At 35.0% G+C, this 18,600-nt stretch overlaps 1 protein-coding gene across 3 annotated transcripts; it reads right to left on the reverse strand.

Moving 5' to 3' along the window:
* Positions 1–1,958: 1,958 nt before the first annotated feature.
* pmt (phosphoethanolamine methyltransferase) lies at positions 1,959–17,542 on the reverse strand. Of its 3 annotated transcripts, none has more exons than XM_030146434.1 (12): positions 17,468–17,542; positions 13,311–13,482; positions 10,550–10,705; positions 10,206–10,342; positions 6,841–6,992; positions 6,510–6,698; positions 5,306–5,395; positions 5,130–5,219; positions 4,922–5,044; positions 4,066–4,197; positions 2,258–2,374; positions 1,959–2,166 (listed from the first exon to the last, which is right to left on the reverse strand). In XM_030146434.1, the coding sequence occupies exons 1-12, from the start codon at positions 17,475–17,477 to the stop codon at positions 2,059–2,061; spliced, it is 1,476 nt and encodes a 491-aa protein (XP_030002294.1). In that variant the 5' UTR covers positions 17,478–17,542; the 3' UTR covers positions 1,959–2,058. The 3 variants fall into 3 exon arrangements, with proteins under 3 accessions (XP_030002294.1, XP_030002293.1, XP_030002295.1); XM_030146433.1 differs by lacking the exon at positions 17,468–17,542 and adding an exon at positions 17,029–17,138; XM_030146435.1 differs by lacking the exon at positions 17,468–17,542 and adding an exon at positions 16,618–16,755.
* Between the last annotated feature and the right edge of the window lie 1,058 nt (positions 17,543–18,600).

The following is an 18,600-nucleotide window of genomic DNA, read 5'->3' on the forward strand; positions in this document are numbered from 1 at the left end:
AATGTGAATAACCTGAATAAATATGAACAACCTGAAATGTCTTGAGAAAAGTACATACAACTTTACCAATATTCTGCCTGTTATTAAATGTTTTGTGTGTCTGTAGATCCACTGTGATCTGTAAGTTATAATGTACATGTGTAAGTGATAAACTGAGGCAGAATATTGTAAAAATTACACTTATTTTTTCAGTTTTTCATGTTATTCACATCTCATGAAAGGATAATTTGTAGATGTAAACCTTCTCGTGATGTAAATTTTGTTTTTTCGCTCTAAAACATAGAGAAAAGTTTGGAGTTGACATTATTTATATATTAGTATGTTATTATTTTACTGGTTCAGCCCACTGCAGATCAAATTTAGCTGAATGTGGCCCCTGAACTAAAATGAGTTTGACACCCCTGATCAGGTGTCAAACATGCGGCCCGGGGGCCAAATCTGGCCCGCCCAAGGGTCCAGTCCGGCCCATGGGATGAATTTGTAAAATGTGAAAATAACACTGAAGATATTAACAATCAATGGTGTTAAAATCATTTTAGGTCAGTTCAATCTAAAGTGGATCAGACCAGTAAAATACTACCATAATAACTTATAAATAATGAAAACTGCAAATATTCCTCCTTGTTTTAGTTTAAAAATAAAGTAAAATTACACAAAAATGGTTCCATTTACAGACTGGCCTTTTACAAAAACGTCTGAAATGTGGAATTTTAACAATATTCTGCCTGTTCCTAAATGTTTTGTGTATTTGTAGATCCACTGTGATCTGTAAGTTGTAATGCACGTGTAAATAATAAATTAAGGCATAATATTGTTAACATTGCTCTCATTTTTCGTAAGAATTTTCACGTTGTTCATATTTGTTCATGTTATGCTCAAGTACAGTTCGTAGATGTAAACATTTTCATTATAGAATTTGACTTTTTTCACTCAGAAACATAGAGAAAACGTTGGGAGTTGCCATTATAAGTTCTTATCCTATTATTTGTATTATTTTGCTGGTGTGGCCCAGTTTCTATCATATTAGGCTGTATGTGGCACCTGAACTAAAATGAGTTTGACACCCCTGATCTAAAGTTAATATTAATTTGTATGTAATATCTGTCATTTTTATTTGTAACCCATGAATAAGCTTTATTTATGTAAGATATTAACGCTGAATATTTATAAGAAAGCTTTGTCCAAATTATAGCAATAGCTTGATAAACTTTAATATTTTAATAAAATGCTATATTTTTATTCCAATAATCAGAGTTAAAGGATGCAACAAAGCTGATCTTTTTTTTTTTTTTCTCCAACAGGTAATGGAAACAAACAAACATCCTGTTATCTTTATCTTCAATATGTAAATGGTGATGTTTTAATATTTAAGGTGATATATTCCAGATATAAATCACACACAAAGAGGCTGTTATACCATGAGCTGGAAGATAGCTGCCTGCTGTATGAACCTGCATGGGATCTTTTATTTATGTTTAATTCCTGGCAGGTTGTGGGTGTGTGGCCAGTTCTATCTGCTCCTGTTCGTTGAACGAGTCAAACTAGTTTTGAACCACTTCCTGAAGTCAGACATGACATCAGCACTAAAACTTGTGCAATGAAGTCATCAGTTACACTCTAATACTACGTACCTTTACATGTACATAAATGCTTCTGATGTAATCTTCTGTATATCCTGGAGGTCTTGAATTCATTATATAATGTCTTTCACAGTTAAGAATGGAACAATATATGTATTTTTATACATATTAGCATGGAATGGGAAAAAACTCTTACAGCATTAAGTACTTTTATGTTTATTAACAACAAAATCATACTAATAATGATTATTATACACGTGGTAGATCATGATGAACATTTTTTTCATGTAAAGTTTTTTTTGAAAACTTACAATATATTATTAAATAAATTATTAGAATATTTATTAATAATCTATGTATTCTTGTCAATGCCCTTAAAACACCTGGTCAAAGTCAAAAGCATTATCAAGAAAATAAAGAATGTGAGTTTTCTCTTTTTTTTCCTTTTTTTTATTTGTTGACATCTTTAGATCAATCGCTATTTTGTTGCAAGAAAGAGCCCCCATCGTTGGTCTCCACTTCTGGAACGCCCCAGCTTTTCTCTCCATCCATTGACGATTGCCAAATAGTCTTCCTCTGAAAATTCCTGCCGGGCACAATAGCAGGTATGGAATTAGAAAACAGATCCAGAATTACTGTTTCTGTAGGTGTTGGTGTGTGTTGGTGTACGTGCTGACCTCAATGAATTCATCCTTGATGGCGTCTACTCTCTGAAGCTCGTCCTCAATCACCTTGATGAACTGAGCTGTCCTGTCTTCTGCCCGAACGTTGGAGAAACCAGCCTCCTGAATGAACTACAGGTAGAGGGATGGGATGAGTACTACAGTACTCTGGTAGTGGTGTATTTATTACTAGCTACTGCTTCTGGTACAACAGTAATAAATTAACTACTCATAAAAACATATGATCACACAGGGTTTTTCTGAAGATGTTTCTACAGTGGCATGAAACAGTGTCAGGTCATCTGTACTTCTATTTATTCTTTGGATGTGGACCAACAGGACAAAGCAGCAGGGAAGTGGTTATTACCCTGAAGGGCAGACAAGGGGTATTGTTACCTCTGCCAGGAGGTATTGTGATCGCTTTGCTTTGTGTGTGTGTGTGTGTGTGTGTGTGTTTGTTTGTTTGTTTGTTTGTTAGCAAGATAACTCAAAAAGTTATGGACGGATTTGGATGAAATTTTCAGGAAATGTTGATACTGGTACAAGGAAGAAATGATTAAATTTTGGTGGTGATCAGGGGTGGGGGGGCATTTCATGAACATTTCCTGAAAATTTCATCCAAATCCATCCATAACTTTTTGAGTTATCTTGCTAACAAACAAACAAACATGCACCCACAGGAGGCAGATCTGTCCTGGCGGAGGTCTGCACTCTCTGAGTGCTTTTCTTGTTTTTGCTTTGGTTTGATTTGTTTGTTTTTTTGTTAACACTCTAGCAGCCAAACTATTGGTGGAATTCATACCAAATTGGGTTTATAGATTGCCAGAGATCCAGAATAGATCCCATTACATTTTGGGGAAAATAGGTCAAAGTTCAAATTTTCTCATAAATTAAAAAAAAAAAAAAAAAAAAAGTTTTTTCCCCCTATTTAGTTAGACTGGGTGAAATTTCAAATGTCTGTAGCAGCAAAACTATTGGTTGAATTCACACCAAATTGAGTTTATAGATTGCCAGTGACCAAGAATAGATGTGATTACATTTTAGGAAAAGGAGGTCAAAGTTCAAACTTTTCATTGATTTTTTAAAAATCTTTTTTCTTCTCCCATTTACTTATAATGGGCAAAATTTCACTTCTATAAAAACATCAATTTTGTTTCAATTTACTCCAAACTTGGCACATATATAGAGGCAATTGATATGCTGACATCAACACACGCATAGACATGATGACATCAGCTGGATCGATGCCAAAATAAGATACAATGTATAATGTATAATACTGAGGGCCATTCATTATCGACACCCAACAACAATTCATGTTCAAGTTTCCCATCATGTATTTGGTAAAAGTATCAAGGTCTGTATTTCATAGTTCATAAATAAGGCTTTTGTATACATTTACTAGAGGTAGATGGATATATCATCCGGCCAACATGTTGAGCCGACATATTGATTTTTTTCAATATTGACCGTCAACCTTAATTTTTTTTTTTTGAAAGCCAATATTTGATCAGTAATAAAAATGTTATAATATATTTGACCAGGCACCTGTGTGGGCAGCACCTGAAGTTCAATAAATGTTAAAAGAGTACTATGTGTATGTATATTAATAATTTCATTTATATAGCTGCATAAAAATCTTAATTATCAGAGTGTTTCAGTTGTATTTTACGGTGAATGTGCTTTAAAAAGAAAAAAAAAAAATCAGCCTTAAATATTGGCCTCAAAAATCAGCCGTAGATATTGGCCATCAGCTGACCAAATTTTTAAAAATCGGCATCAGCCTTAGAAAAACCCCATACTGGTCGACCTCTAACATTTACCTTGCCATACTGAGGTGGTGTATAAAGGATATAGCCTCTCTGTTTAACGTAGGCCTCAAACTGTGGCGTCCAAGGTTTCTCTCCACAGCAGTAGTCACTGATCAACAGCTTTCCTCCAGGTTTTAACCATGACTGAACACAAAGAGGATAAAGTCAAACAAAATAAACTGGCACTAAAGAGACCAACATAATCTGTGTCTGACATAAACAAAAACTTCTAATAATTCTACTTTATATTCAGGATAGTTTAACCCTTTCATGCATAGTGGTCACAACAGTGGACAGCTATTCTACAGCTGTTCTCCTGTATATTCATGGATTTTGTTGTTCTTTTCGTTTTTTTGTTTGTTTGTTTGTTTGTTTTTGTTTTTTTACACATATCTTTACTAAAGTTTCAAGACATTACATATCTTTTCTGACATGAATTGGTAACATTATGTAGATCTCTCCTGATCATAAACCCCCAGAATTACAAGCCCTCCCCATAGTTTTCACACAATTTATCAGTAAATACATGTTTCTGTGCGTCAAAAATTAAACGTGTGGTGTCCAGCTGAGTGGACATTTTTGCAACTTCATGAAAAATTGGTTCATAAGAATTTTTTTTTTTCATTATTATTTTTTTAAATGTATTTTTTTTTTTTTTTTTTCAATTATTTTTATTTTATTTATTTATTTTTATTTATTTTTTCAGAGGAAAATTTTCAGTCGCATTGTTTTTTTTTTCATGCCTAAAGAGGAATAAAAACACTCAGGAAAAAAAATTTGATTTAGGTTCTCATAATTTGTGCATGAAAGGGTTAAGACACAAATCGGTCAAGAGGTTACAGCTGATTAAAAGTATATGGAAACACACGTGGAAACGCTTGAAAAGAGCCAGTTTGTCAGATATATGCAGGATGGTGTCTCTGCTGTAGATCACATCAAAAGAAGCATCTGAAAATGTCCTCTTAGTGGCATCCGACACCTCAAACTGGACCTGTGGCAGAACAGGAGACATTAGGGCTTTTATTATCAAACTATTAATCTGTGATGGTTCAGAAAAGGAGGGTCTTCACACTCACCGACGGCAGCTTCTCACTGACTGCCCTCTCCATGGCGATGTCCACCATGTTTTCTGACAAGTCCATACCCAACACTTCCACTCCAAAGGTCTGAAAACATAAGACTGACCACATTTAGTTCCACTAATATAACATTCTTCAGTCAGTGTTTATACAGCAGGTGTATTGACTCTAACCTTTGCCATGTAGAAGTCTCCTCCACCGATACCACAGCCGACGTCCAGGACCTTCTGACCGGGCTTCAAGTTCAACAAGCTCACAAACTCCTGCGTCAGCAAGAAAAACACACACACACAAAGCCTTTAAAAACAAACTAAACGCACTAAATAAAAAAATCTGATCTATAGAAAGAAGCCATTTTAGTAAAAATCTAAAAAAAATTTTGTAAAAAAGTCTGACTTAAACTGCTGCTATGGTAGGAGTGAAGATGTAGTTACTGTTACGACTGTTATTACATTATGAGTATGTTTATCACTATGTTTTTTCATTACAAGACCTTCTCTATAAGACCCCCCCTCCCCCTTTCGTCTTCTTTTCCTTTTCACCCGCCATATAAGTGGAGATGAAATACCAGAGTAGACTTTTACATATTTCATGGTTTACTACTTTTCAGGTTAATACATTATCGAGACTGTCATGTCAATGTTCCTTCCTTGAGTTATTTTTCAAATTATTCAAATTATTTTTATTATTATTATTATTATCATTATTATTATTATTATTATTATTATTATTAGTAGTAGTAGTAGTAGTAGTGGTAGTAGTAGTGGTAGTAGGCTAGTATCATTCATTTTTTGGTCTAGTTTTTTGTTTGTTGTTCTAGTTTGTCAATTCTTTTTTACTGGTTATTTCATTTTTCTCAGTGTGTTTAGTGTGATACACAGTACATCCTTAAAATTGTGCATGATCTCAAACATCATAAATAAACTTATATAGTGCTTTTCCACACTTTTACGGTGCCCAAAGCACTTTACAAAGCCTCCCATTCACACTCATACACCAGTAGGCAGCTGCTGCCATGCCCTACTGGGAGCAGTTTATTGTTCAGTATCTTGCCAAAGGACACTTTGACATGTGGACAGTTGGAGGTAGGATTTGAACCGCTGACCCTTCGGTCATTGGATAACTCGCTCTACCCACATATTAGCATGAAGTATTTGTGGAATTTTTTTTGTGTGTTTCAACAGGTGTGGCTGCATCAGATAGACACAAACGTTATCTCACTGAAACATCTGGTTTTGACCTGAATGGAACAGAGCATGTGCAGAAGGGAGCATGTGGTTGTGGACAATGATAAAATACTTGGCAGAGTTCAGTGACTGTAAAAGTGATTCTTACTGTGATATATTACAAATGCATGGGGTGCAGATCTTTTCCTACCTTGGTGGTGACAGGACCACCTGTGCTGACGTAACCTGCCCCAAACATCTTCTCATATCGCAGGATGCCGCGGCTGGTGTACTGCTGGTTATCCAGAAACTGCTGGAAGGTGTTAAATTTACTGTTTGTGTTTGAGGAGCGGAGAACCTTCTCTAGCAGCCAGCAGATCTGATTTGGATTGTTTTTCATCTTCAACAAGAAGAAAACAAAGACATGAAGACACGAGAAGAAACACAGAAATAAACACACGGTTCTAGTTTACACCTAAAATAAAAATATGAAATAAAAATTTTAAATTTAAAAATATGATGGAAGTGTTAATGAATGTTACCTCTATATAAGTCTGAACTTGTTTTTTCAGCACAATATCAAAACCAAAGTTCTGTGAGCTCTCTGGGTCCTTCACTTGGACTGACGTCATTATGTGGCTGTATTGTGCCTGGGTGCGGTAACAGGTGGGGTTGAAGTCCCTCTTACAGTCACCTTCATAAAAAGACATGAGTTTATTCTACTTCATTAGAGAAACATATCACAGCATGTGCAAATGATCACACGAGGAAGACATGTTGATATAATATTTATATAAGAAGCAGAAATCACACCTGAACAAAACACACATTTTGCCCTATTCCTATTCAATGTAAAAGGGGAAAGAACAGGTTGACATTTTAATATAATATATTGGATACAAGATATATCCTCCTGAGACCCAGGAAAGTGAAAATTTTAGCTTTTTTACATTAAACAATTGTCTTGATAGGAAACTGCATAATGCAACAGTATTTTCAGATACATTTTTAAAAATTATTTTGATTTGTTTATTTATTTCTAATGCGGGGTGTCAAACTCATTTTGGTTCAGGGGCCATATTTAACCCAATTTGATGTCAAGTGGGCCAGACCAGTAAAATAATGACTTAATAACCTATAAATAATGACAAATCCAAGTTTTTCTTTTTTTTAGTACAAAAAAACTCCAATTAAATTATGAAAATATTTACATTTTACAGAAATGATGTGAATAACCTGAAAAAAACTAAAATTAGTGCAATTTTAACAATATTATGTCTCGACTTATTATTTATACATGTGCATTACACACAATGTTACATAAACATTTGGTAACGGGCAGAATATTGTTAAAATTTTGGAGTTTGGAACTAAAATTTGAACAATTTTTACAATATTCCATCTCTTATTAATAACACAACTCCAGATCACAGTGATAAATGCACAAAACATTTAGTACCAAGCAGAATATTGTTGAAATTGCACATTTCGGGTTGTTCATCTTTGTTTTTACTTATGTATTTATTTGCATTTTATTGTGAAAGAATAGTTTTGTAAATGTAAATATTTTCAGTGTAATGTTATTTTTTTCACTTAAATTTTTTCCACATAATTTTTCACAAAGAAAATTTGTACTTGTCATTATTTATGGTTTATTGTGTTGTTATTTTTACTGTAGATCACATTGTCTGTATGTGGAACCTGAACCTAAAGGATTTTTGACAACCTTGACTGTTCAGGTTCATTTTTGCACTTTCATCCTTCGGGCAGGAATGGAACCTTTGGCGGGCCAGATTTGGCCCCCGGGCCGCATGTTTGACACCTGTGGTCTAATGCAATGTCCTGTGCAACGGACAGCATTTTTTAAGTAAAATTGTCCCTGTCCCTGTCTTTTGTCCCGTACAGTGGACAAAAATGCATTGCTGCGTCTCAGGAGGTTCAGCTTGGACTGACACTCTTACAATGCATCTCTTTCGCCCCCTGTTGGTTCTTTTCATTATACATAATTTCATTGTAAACTTCAATAACAGGCTTTGTATATTTAAAGTGTTTTTGTCAAACCTGCCTGGTGCAATTTTATTTATAAAGTCTAAAAGGAATGCACTTATGCAATCTTCATTTATGTTTTGGAGTAATCAATGTCTTGATTCACTGCATTTTCCCACAATAGGGCTATACATACAGGGTGGGGAAGCAAAATTTACAATGAACATTTAGTTGTTTTTTCTCAGCAGACACTACGTCAATTGTTTTGAAACCAAACATATATTGATGTCATAATCATACCTAACACTATTATCCATACCTTTTCAGAAACTTTTGCCCATATGAGTAATCAGGAAAGCAAACGTCAAAGAGTGTGTAATTTGCTGAATGCACTCGTCACACCAAAGGAGATTTCAAAAATAGTTGGAGTGTCCATAAAGACTGTTTATAATGTAAAGAAGAGAATGACTATGAGCAAAACTATTACGAGAAAGTCTGGAAGATACTATTAAAGAAGAATGGGAGAAGTTGTCACCCGAATATTTGAGGAACACTTGCGCAAGTTTCAGGAAGCGTGTGAAGGCAGTTACTGAGAAAGAAGGAGGACACATAGAATAAAAACATTTTCTATTATGTACATTTTCTTGTGGCAAATAAATTCTCATAACTTTCAATAAACTAATTGGTCATACACTGTCTTTCAATCCCTGCCTCAAAATATTGTAAATTTTGCTTCCCCACCCTGTACAGGAATAGAATACATAACAAGACAAATTACAGACATCATAGAAGACATACTGACACTACATTACCCAATTTATACCATGTAAAAGCAACCACTGAAGTTACATAAACAAAAAAGACATCATATAAAAGGTGCACACACATCTATAAAAAGAACACACATCTTCATTAGATTTACCCAGAAAGACCCAAACCTCCACCGATGAACAAAAGCATCTACCGAACTAAAATGTTTAATACCTGTTGAACCATTAATCCTATCAATACATGTAAATAATTGGTGTAAAATGGAGTTTGTCATCTTTTCATGGTCATCAGATTTGACCCATTTGGACGTTCAGAAGCTCCATCTTGAGCATGGAAACACCGTCATCTTCTACAACATTGATTCACCAGTAAAACCCATGGAGTTTGATCAACGACAGTGGATGGACACACTTGTTTTTATGTTCACTTATTGATATCTTTGCTGAAAAAGTCACTTTATCTTCAGTTTTCTCACTCAATATAATAACCTTTGAAATCAACTCTAAGATTTCATGAACATCTATGTTAAATATAGGAAATTAAATATATAAAAACACATGATTTACAGTGAAAAATGCAAAATACAGATGATGATATTAGAATAAATGGTGATAAATCACTTAAAAAAGGTTAACTAGGGAGAAAAAATCATTTGGAAACTGACACAAAACTAGTACTGGGTCTTTACGGGTTAATATATATATATGTAATTTTCATGTGCAGAGAAACTGTAAAACACAATGTTATTTCCTGATTCTGTCACTGCAATTATATTGTAAAAAAACACATAATTCTGCAAAACTCGACAGAAATGTTCTGGAGGCAATTATGTTGTTATTATTTAGACATAACAAAAACATCAGCTAAGGTCCACACCCACATCGTATACAGCAAAATAAGAAACATAGAGATTTTAGGTAAAACAGCAGGGTCGGAGCCGGTAAATACACACACTGACAGAAGTGATGATATTACTGGATATTAAGTCTATATTGTGTTTTTTAAGGGGATCGATAATAGTATTTCCAAAAATGTCACCTATTCCTTTGCATCAGAAGCTTGAATTCAAGTCAAAACTTATTGTCTGCTTTCTATATATGGTTGATCTGTTTCTATAGATGTCTGAAAAAAATGTAGAATGTCTCTGTACCTGACCGCTGGTTGCAGGATTCTCTGAAGAACAGAAATCCTCCGGGCCGGAGCCAGCTGATCATTTTCTCTACGAAGGACTGTAGCTCCTCATTACTCAGGTACATCAGCAGCCAGTTGGAGAAGATAAAGTCAATGCTGACCAAACAGTGAGAATATACATAAAATCAGTGTATGGCAAAATAATCCTGGAAAAGCATCTTTTCTTCTGTTGTCGTTAAGACGCAAATAGAGGGATGGGACGACATACAGGTTTTGACAGTTGTTTTTTTTTCACATTTTTGTCTCTTTTCTCCATTTGATCCAATCAGCCACAAAGACAAGGTCGTAAATAAAAACACAAACCTATTTTCCGGGATCTCCAGCTTTGTAACATCAGCTTGGAGGAAGGTAACGTTGCTATGGTGACCATTGTCCTGCCTGTTTTTCTCCACAAAGTTTTCCATGAAGTCCACAGCGATCACATGTTGAGCCCTGGTCACCAGGTGTTTGGTGTAACGTCTGCAGACACACACATATTCACAGGATTTGTGAGGCTTCATAGAATCATAAAATGTGTAATAAAAGACTTGTAATAATATGTAGTAAATATTATGCCTGCTTTATTATGATCAACATATTATCTTTAACCCTTTCATGCACGAATTATGAGAACCTTAGTCAAGATTTTTGTCTTCAGTGTTTAGCCATGAAAAACACAATGCGATCGAGTTTTTTTTTTCTATGGAGTTACAAAAATATCCATGCATTTCATTTTTGAGGTAAAGAAACATGTGTTTAAAACCCAATATCAGAAAGTGATATGAAAACAATGAAATAAAAACATTTTTAATGCTGCTAATCTGATGTCTTCTCACATTTTAACATATTCTAATGCTAGTAATTACTCACTTCATGGAGATAATATGCAAAAAAACCCTTCTTGTCTAACAAATAACAATTGATTTACACTCAAACATGTTAGTGCAGATCAGGTTTATCAAGAACAGTAAAGTTACAGTAATGATCTGAATTACAGTGTATGGGATGGTGCATAAGCGTCCACTGTGTTGGCTGATATGGAACTAAAACAACAAAACCCATTAATATACAAGAGAACAGCTGGAGAAGAACTGTCCACTGGAGTGGACAGTGCATGAAAGGGTTAAGTTGCCGCCCTCAATAAAATATCAACACTGGATCAACACTGGAAGATCAACACTGGAAGTTTAACTCTATCATTATTTGCTCCATGGTGTCCTTCCCACAAATTTTAATGTCAATACATAATTACATCTTCAAAATGTTTGGAAACATGCACTTCAGTGCCTTATTGTTGTGCTGTCAATGCAGAGAAATACAACAAAAAGGTGTACCTCATCACAATACATTTATATCTGTCTTATGGTCCATGTACAGGGTGACACAAAAAAACGGGAACTTTTAACAATCCAATAAAACCAAGAGTGATGGAAGAAAAATATTTTATTCATAGTAATTGAAACCTTAAAACATGCCATTTAAGAAACAATGATGGAATTTTCATTTTTTAAAAATTACTTCCTGTACGAATGCAATTATCTCCTGTATGAATGCATTCTTGAAATCTGCTGTTGAGATTCCTCATTGACCGCTGCAACATCTCAGCTGGGATACTGTGAATTTCATCCTGAATTCTCTGTTTTAACTCATCCAGAGTTCTTGGTCGAGTCGTGTACACTTTACTCTTGAGATAGCCCCACAAGAAAAAATCACAAACGGACAAATCTGGCGATCTACGGGGCCAGGGAACATTACCGAATCTTGAGATCACATGGTTACTGAACAATTCTCGCACAGCCTCCAATGATTGCCGTGCAGTGTGTGATGTCGCTCCATCCTGTTGAAACCAGGTTTCTTGAACGTGTGGAAAATTGTTCATTTCAGGTGTAATGAAGGATTGTAACATCTCCACGTAACGATTCGCAGTGACAGTGACTAAGATCCCCTGTTCATTTTCAAAAAATCCATGGTTACTAAAATGGGGGTGTGTTTACTTGCTCAAGGTCACTGTCTCGCAGTGCTGCCACTTGCTCATGTCTGCCAATAAGCACTTCAAAAATTCCCGTTTTTTTGGGTCACCCTGTATTAGGCTCTCATTGTAAAATCGCAGCCTTGATTTTTCTATAAAAGTATTTTTTTAAAGATGGAGATGTAAAACTTCTGAGGCAGCTGTCATCTGCTGCTGCTGCCACTCCATTCATGTATAATAATGTTATAGTTATATATGTGTTGAAGTACTTATCTAGGCACATCATACGCTGTGCTTCAAAGACAAATACACATATCCTCCTGAGACCCAGGAAAGTGAAAGATTTAGCTTTTTTACATTAAACTGTTGTCTTGTTTGGAAACTGCATAATGCAACTGTGTTTTCAGATACATTTACATTTTTATTTATTTTTTAATGGAATGTCCTTTACAATGGACATCATTTTTTAGGTAAAAGTGTGAATCTTTTGTCCACTACAGAGGAGCAGACAAAAAGGCTTTGCTGAGTCTCAGGAGGATATTTCCACATTTAGAGGCAGACTTTTGCAATGATATGTTCATTATTTAGAAGTATTTAAACACTGTAATGGTTTGCATGTGAATATGTTTTTCAGTCACTATATGTTTGAACTGGTTTTACTATGAAATTAGTTCATTACTGTTCACTTATGATAAGTTACTATATGATGTGTTCGCTGTATAATACAAGTGTAATAGTTTTGCAGTTGTTTATGTGCATAATGCATCGGTGCAACACACATTTTTCTAATATCAGCTGTTTGTAAACATTTTTATTCTATATTAAATTAAGGAGAGTTTTGAAGTAAAATAGAAGCGTCTGTTGTGGTATCATTAGTCTACTCTTATCGCTGACATAGTGTTAAAATGCTGCCTGTTTGCTGCTGGTGGAGTCCACACATCTTCTAAAAGCTTTTCCATCAAATGTTCTGACTGTGTACGTGTACGATTTGTGTGAATAAAGCACTGAATGGGTATTGTGTATCGTATGCTGCACTGTCCAGCTGGTCAGTATCCAAACCTCACAAGGCCCTGGAAATTGATATAGATCCACTACAGGTACTTGTTGTGCACTCACCCGATGCCAGCTCCCAACTCCAGCATTTTACATTTGGACAGACAGGGCAGCAGAGACAGGATCTCCGGCAGCTCCTGCTGAGTCAGCTCCTTGGCTCGAGAGTCCAACATCATCTCTTCCACCGTGGCAGCTTTAGAGTGCTCCTTCCAAAACTCTGTCATGCTGCTGCGAACTGTGAAGCACAAAGAGTAGTTTCACTTTAAGAGAATAGAATAGAATAGAATAGAATAGAATAGAATAGAATAGAATAGAATAGAATAGAATAGAATAGATCTTTGTTCTCACTGTTACAGGAAGAATGAAAATCAGTTTAGCAGTTGTTTCTGTTTAGCAGCAAACAAAGTGCAAAAAAGACTATGTAAAAATATCACACAAAATATTGAAAAATATTAGCAGTAAGATAAGATAAGATATGATAAGATAAGATAAGATATGATAAGATAAGATATGCCTTTATTAGTCCCACAAGGAAAAATTCCAATATACAAAAACTACAGAGATAAAATATAATATATACAAATTAGCGCTGCCAAAGGATTACATTTTTTAAATCGACTAATCACAGGGTTGCTGTGCATTAATTTCGATCAATCACGATTAAATATTCATTTTTAATCTATACTAATCGCGTTTCATTTTGCATGAACAGACTCAAGAAAGAAGGGAATATATATGCACTTAACGTGTTTAGTAAACACCTTCAAAAGTTTCAACAAAATTACTTGAAACAAAACAACCTGAAACAACTGTTCCGTCTTGTTTTTTTTTTTTTCTGCTCATATTTCCATCCAGAGGGCCAACGTGCTGTTTAGTGTCTTCTGTCTTTATGGGTTGGTTCTGCTGCCTGTCACTACTGGATCAACTGCAAATTTGCGCGTGTGACGGTAACTCTACTCAGACAAACTGCCCGAAATGCTTTTCCAGAGACGTTCAGAGTCAGCCCTAATACAAATATTATTAAAATACTAGCAATTAATACTAAAATATTCAAAAAGCTAACTCTATATTACAGATAAGAATATGTATGATATATAAGCACATATACAGGTAAAAAAAATAAATAAATACAAGGTAAAATTAAAAATGCAAAAATGTATCTATGGATACAAATAATACTTTACTATTTATAGTAACCTTCATTACACCAAGAGGATGAAACCCTGTGCTTCATTTTTGTCATGCTGTTTCATTCTTCAGCAAGATGCATCAAAATCTAACACCTCTAACACCGATTAAAACCAATACGTCGCTGAACATCCACTCAGTTAACCCTTAAAGAGCTAACCTAACCAAAAACATCTACTGATCTAAAATTTTTAATAACTTTTCAACCACTAATCCTATCAGTACATGCAAATAACTCAGATAAAATGCAGTTTGTCAGCTTTTTATTATCATCAGATGTGACCTGCTGAACTTTTAGTGGTGCCATATTAAACATGGAAACACTGTGATTTCCTAATACATTGATTTACCAATAAAACCTGTGTAGTTTAATAAATGACAGTGGTTATGCTCAGTTAAAGATATATTTGCTGAAAAAGTCATTTCTTTAGTTTTTCCTTTTGATAAAATAACCTTTGACTTTGAGGTTTCATGTGCATTTATATGATCAGTGACTTAAATGTAGGAAAATACCTGCTTTTCATTATAAAATGTAATAATATTATAATAAATTATGATAAATTACTTAGGAAAGGTTGGATATAGACAAAAACTGTTTTGGAAGTCACCACAAAAATAGCAGTGGGACATCAAAGGTTAAACATGAAAAATCTATGCTGAGTTGGAAAATATTTTATACATTACTTTAATATATAACTTTTGAACCAAGTTGCGTCTGTTACAAAGGTTAATATTAGTGGATCTGACTGCAGCTATCCTTAAAAATGACTGCACAGTGATATGAGACGTCTGCTGCTTCCATCTAGTTTTGATCCAGCTTTGATAAAGTCGTTCTATGATACAAGTTCTGCTCTAGGGCTTGACTGATTTGCCTTGACTGACCTTTGAGGTAAAGTTGTGCACCATCTAGTTTTTCTGAAACGGAATATTTTCAAATCCAACTTTCCAACTTATTTTTCAGAGTGCTTTAATCACAGATGCCCAAAGTGCTATACACACTGCAAAAATTAAAATCTTACCAATTTTTCTCATTTCTAGTCAAAATATCTCATCACACTTAAAATATCATCTAAGAGTAACTTTTCAGTGAGATATAAGAACTTATTTTTAGACAATAGAGCTTGAAAATCTTATTTCAAGAAATCTGACCAAGATAATTTTCACTTGTTCCACTGGCAGATTTTTTGCTTAATTCAAGAAAAAAAATATCTGCCAATGGAGTGAAGTGAAAATTATCTTGGTAAGATTTCTTGAAAAAAAAAATGTTCAAGGCAAGACAAGGCTGTGCTTATTTATATAGCACATTTCATGTACAAGACAATTTAAAGTGTTTTACATAAAACATTAAAAGCATTACAGCAGGGAAGCAATAAAAATATAGGCATGAGGAAAAACACAACAAAACAGATAAACAGATAAAACAGATAAAAACTCAAGATCTACTGTCTAAAAGTAAGTTCTTATATCTCACTGAAAAGTTACTTTTTAGGTGATTATGTCTTATTTTAAGTGTGATGAGATATTTTGACTAGAAATAAGAAAAATACACTTGGTAAGATTTAGATTTTTTGCAGTGCAGTAAAAAAAAACAACAAAACATTATAAAATACCTAAACATCATAAAAAAATAAAAATAAATACATTTGCATGCCTGTTGTCAGAAAGAATATTATTAACACTCTATTCTGGCACAAGATTTACTTGCATTATCAAATGTTTTAGAAAATGCAGAATAATGTAATTTTAGTAAATAATGCATTCAGTGTTTGTTTGTATATGTGTACTGTCCATCATTACTTGTTCCCACAGACAAACACACTCATAGTCTGGGCGTGTTCCATCACTGGACTTTAACATACATTAAACTCAACAACTTACACAAGGACAAAAACACAAACACAAACATGTCAATACACTCGGGACAAACACAGATGAACTAGATTACACTACATTTTCCACCAGTGTGTCAGAAAATCCTGAACTCTGTAATGCATGCTCCAAAAAACCACTCCACGGTGCACCACACGAGAGTTTCTGGCGCGTGGGACACAACTACAATGTACACAATAGTATGCATTCAATAACACGATCCACAGTGGACCCAGAGACACACTCAGTTATGTAACTTTCACCTTCTGCAGTACAAGACTGGCACAGTTTAAACAGATTCTGTCTGTCTTACCATAAAAGCTGTTTTTAAGTGTTGTTATCAAATCACGCGCTCTCTCTGTGGAATATCTCCGCAACTTTACGCATGATCCAAAGTGAACCAAAGAAGGAATAAAACCTGCTTCTTCAGGTAGTGCTGTTGGAGTTCTACTTTTCCCTGTTGAACATGTGGATGGTTTGCAACAGCGCCACCAATTCTAGAGGCTTTAGCAGAGCCAACCTGTACTCAGTTCTAATAAAAACCAACAGCATTTCACTGTTTACACAAAGTATTCACATTATTCTAGAAATGTTCTGCAGTTTGAGCCAACAATTCTGAACACTGGCAGGCATTTCTCAAATAGACAACTTTACAACCAGGTATTAATCTTTTTTTTTTTTTTTTTTTTTTTTTTTTCTGACATATACGAGCATGCGTACTGACCTCTTTCCATCCATCCCATTGAAACGTATTTTAAGTGATAGGCTTCTAATAATGAAGGCTGTTATAAACTACGGTCTGCGTCTCTACTGTCCTCTTTTTTTTTTTTTTTTTTTACTTTTTTTTTTACTTCACGCACCCAACACGTCAGACTGATCCGTTTCAGGGATCCATCTGACAGGTCCACTGAGTCTGTGACACATTCCAGCCCCACATTCACTGCGGGATTACTTCCACAAGCTTAGTAAACAATTACCACAGAAAACACGTGACAGCTCTGGTGTCATCAGACTTAAAGAATATTGAAGAATGAGTTAATAGTTAAAAATAAATGAATAAATAAATAAATAAATAAGTAAATGAGTAAGTTAGTAAGTAAATAAGTAAATAAATAAATAAATAAATAAATAAATAAATAGGGTGTGCTCTGTCCTGTCCATACCTCCATCCATGGTGGTCTCTGGTTAGTTACAGGAAGCCTATAAAGTAATCTGAGGAGTTTAAAAATGGAATCCCACTTTGCCAGCAGCAGTATTCAGCTCCTGTCAGGTTTATTTAAATAATGCTGATGGGGGTGGGATAACCATGGCGCGCGGAGGAGGTGGTCGCCAGGTATGAAACTGACCATTGGGAGAACAAGGGGAGTGATCTGATGAATGACTGAATAATAATATCTGATTTGGGACAAGGGTCTGTCTGTGGATGATGCCACTGTGGGATTCCCCTACCAGAGCGCACACGCACGGTCCACTCCAGATAAAAACACGCAGCTCATTCTAACTCAGAGGATGGAGCTCATGTTGTAAAGTTGTGACTTTCCCCTGCCTCTCCGGCTCCCGGCACATCTCACCCAGTTGTGCTGACACGTGGAAATGTTCCGTGGCATCCGCCGATTTCGCAACATTGCCTCATGGTGCGGCTGAAAGGGTGGGTTTTGTTAAGGTGGAGAGGCTGAACTGCTGAGCAGGCGCAGTAGAGGCTGGATTTTAGATGTGTTGTCAGGCACGAGGACCCCAAACGACCTGTTAAATCTTAAAGCGCCTCATAATGAACCATCAGCTGCAGTTTGGGAACAGACAGGAGCCTTTAAAGCTGCAGAAACAGCTTTGTCATGTCACATTTAGTGACTCTGGAGCCTTTTTATGGACATTTGTGGAAACTTGGCTTTAAGGTTGTTACTAACAGTCCCCATACCTCATATATGCATCAGATATTATACATAATGCACATTTATAGGATGCTAAATTAGGAATACAGACCAAAAAGCAGTGGTTCCCAACAGTTTTTGGCTTGTGACCCCATTTTAACATCACAAATTTCTGGCGACCCCAGACATTCAAAACAGAGACTTTTTTTTTTTTTTTTTTTGGCTAAAATTAATTTGTTTTTGATCATGTAACAGTCTGCTATACTATGTTGCAAATAAATGTTAATTTTAGAGGACATTTAGACTATATAAAGTAAATTTTTTATATGTAAGTTTTAATTTTTTAAAATAAATTATTAGAAATCTCAGGCAACCCCAGACATTCAAAACAGAGACATTTTTTTGGGCTAAAATGAATTTGTTTTTGA

Source organism: Sphaeramia orbicularis, chromosome 10 (genome assembly GCF_902148855.1).
Source record: "Sphaeramia orbicularis chromosome 10, fSphaOr1.1, whole genome shotgun sequence".
NCBI classification, from domain to species: domain Eukaryota; kingdom Metazoa; phylum Chordata; class Actinopteri; order Kurtiformes; family Apogonidae; genus Sphaeramia; species Sphaeramia orbicularis.

What these genes read in the sequence shown, in the direction of transcription:
- pmt (XM_030146433.1), bottom strand. An exon ending in ATCCTGCAACCAGCGGTCAG is followed by an intron (nt 6,993 to 10,205) that starts GTACAGAGACAT and finishes CTTTTTATGAAG; the next exon opens with GTGACTGTAAGAGGGACTTC. An exon ending in AAGTTCAGACTTATATAGAG is followed by an intron (nt 6,699 to 6,840) that starts GTAACATTCATT and finishes TTCTTGTTGAAG; the next exon opens with ATGAAAAACAATCCAAATCA.